The sequence below is a fragment of the Oculina patagonica genome, unplaced genomic scaffold (genome assembly GCF_052425735.1).
Source record: "Oculina patagonica isolate OP01 unplaced genomic scaffold, crgOcupat unplaced1456, whole genome shotgun sequence".
NCBI classification, from domain to species: domain Eukaryota; kingdom Metazoa; phylum Cnidaria; class Anthozoa; order Scleractinia; family Oculinidae; genus Oculina; species Oculina patagonica.
Window position 1 is genome coordinate 1 of NW_027557471.1, and position 2,556 is coordinate 2,556.

At 36.1% G+C, this 2,556-nt stretch overlaps 1 protein-coding gene across 1 annotated transcript; it reads left to right on the forward strand.

Annotated features, from left to right (window-relative positions):
- Nucleotides 1-173: 173 nt before the first annotated feature.
- On the forward strand, nt 174-2,331 carry LOC144639891 (insulin-degrading enzyme-like; the record flags this gene model as incomplete). Its single annotated transcript, XM_078499163.1, has 5 exons — nt 174-266; nt 775-866; nt 1,386-1,466; nt 1,698-1,801; nt 2,229-2,331. Coding segments are annotated over 5 exons (473 nt in total), but the record flags the coding sequence as incomplete, so codon positions are not given.
- Between the last annotated feature and the right edge of the window lie 225 nt (nt 2,332-2,556).

Below are 2,556 nucleotides of genomic sequence, written 5' to 3' on the forward strand. Positions count from 1 at the left end.
GGGGTAAGCTCGACGAACTCTTCAAAAAAAAATTCGCTTCAAGCTCGACGGACTCTGCGAAAAAATAGGGACTGCTCGTAGTTTAGTCTATTTTATAATCACACCTCTCTGTCTTCTTCTGAGTTATTTCTTTTCCAGTAGTGCTTACCTATTGTTGATGTTTATCCCAACAGGGTGGGTGAATGAACTTGTCGCAGGTGGAGCTCCAGGAGCTAAAGGCTTTATGTTCTTCATCTGCAACATGGAGCTTACCACTGAGGGTCAAGGTAGTATTTGTGGCCCAGGGGGGTACTCCGGCTTGTTAATGACGGGGATGATTGAAGGATTTTTTTGGGGTTTGAAATTTTCGATTCCGGGATTTTTTGGGTTGGAAAATTTGGCAAGTATTTTTTTGGGTGACTTGATTTAGATAGGGGATTTTTTAGGTATTAAAAACGAGCTAAAGTGCCTTGGCGTATTTATGGTATGATGAATAAACAAAACGAGCGTTCTTTGTGTTATGTTATTGCCCCTCCTGGCAATTTCGGGGTAATTTGACAAGGGATTTTTGGGGGGTTATTTTTGGTCCAGGGATTTTTTGGGTAATGTCGGAAGACTTAGGGATTTTTTTGGGTCCTGAGTTTTGCCTCCATTCGATCATCCCTTTCATTTACAAGCCGGAGTACCCCCCTGGGATTTGTGGTTAATGCTTTTTTGCCATTCTTTTTAAACCATTATCTACTGATTAATGTACCTGATCTAATTCTATCCTTCTTTTAACTGATTGTTTTATAGACCATGTCTATGAAATAGTGACTTGTGTATTTCAATACTTGGAAATGCTAAGAAGGCAGGAACCCCAGGAGTGGATCTTTAAAGAGTGCCAGGTGTGTTGTTTTATTTATAAAATCAGTTACTTAGTTTATGTATGTAGCTAACAAGCATAGAGAGAATTCCAAATGCATGTCTCACACTTGTTTTGAATGACTAGAAATACATGCTGTGACATTATTAACTGGTCAAGGGATAGAAGAGTAAAGGAACTGACTGAGGTCTCATTACATTTAATTTATAAATCAATTTGTTAAAAGACAAGTTGAAAACTACAAAGTAAAAAAACGATTTTATTTACCGGGCCAAAAATGTATTTAATACATTGTTTTTAAAGAAGTTGACAAATGCACAGCAGATGTCATACCTAATCGACGTATTCTTTGGGGGTGAGAAGCCACGGCCAGAAATAGGTCTGCATTCACTGGCTACACTCCAAGAACCACCATTTCAATAAGGAAATGCATGAATTTGGTCCAGTGTACTCCAGTTTTATTAACAATGTGTAATGTAAGAAATGCTCATTGAATGACAGCTCTTGGTGACTGACTTGAATAAAAATCTTATCTTTGTAGGCGCTTGGTGAAGTCAGGTTTCAATTTAAGGACAAGGAGAATCCCAGATCCTATGTCTGTTCGTCGGCTCGCTGTTTGCATGTGAGTATTGGGCTATTACATGTAACAACTGAATATCCTTACTTGTTAATATACTTATCCTCACTGAAGCCCTTTGATGTCCTAAATCTGTGACCTTTATACAGGGTGCCCCTCTAATATGCAATGACTATAGTGAGACACTTTTGACTGTTCCTTTGGATTGTCCATATTCCTTAATTGATTGTCTGTAATGATTGCATAATGCTTACTATCTTTGTTGTGCCTCTGCAGGATTTTGGGGTTGAAGATGTCATTCAAGGTCAATTTATAATCAATCATTTTAAGCCTGATTTGATTAAGATGATTCTTTCATATCTTGTGCCATCAAAAGTAAGGTGAGATTTTTAAGGCTTAAATGATAAAAATTCACCTACCAGTACATAACAGTGGTAGGCATGTGGTTTCATAGAAGACTAACTTTTATTATGTTCTATGTTGTCTTGAGAATTTTGCCTGTCAGAAATACACCGTAGTTTACTGTGATGATCATTGAAAAAATAAAGTCACCAAATCCATTTACAGACATATCTGTGAACATGAGAGAAACATTGAACATTACATAGTAGAACCAGCTAGTATGTTATGTAAATCATAGTCTTTGAGCCTTCCCTGGAATCCTTGTAAGTTCTCTTTTGGAACAAATGATTTTTTTTTTGATTTTATTATTAAATAAATAATAATTATCATGATACTATTTTATTTTTTATTTTACCGGTATATATTTTTATGTCATTTTAATAATTCTTTTCACTCTTTCTGCAGAATAACGTTGATTGCAAAACTTTTTGAGGGAAAAACTGATCTTGTAGAAGAGTGGTATGGAACAGAATACTCTGTAAATAAAATCTCTCATAACTACATAGAGGTAACTAGTTAATAGTATGTCATACATTTGATATATTGTCATAAAAAATGTTGTGGTTATTCATCGTGGTAGAGTACAATAATAAAGTATTATTTCATTTGTCTCACAACGTAGTCATGTGTGATGGAGATCGCAACGTTTCGACTGCATACTGCTAGTCTTTATCAGGCGATAAGGTCGACTGGTTGTGCGTTAGCTTATAAAGCACACGGCTGCGCTGTGATT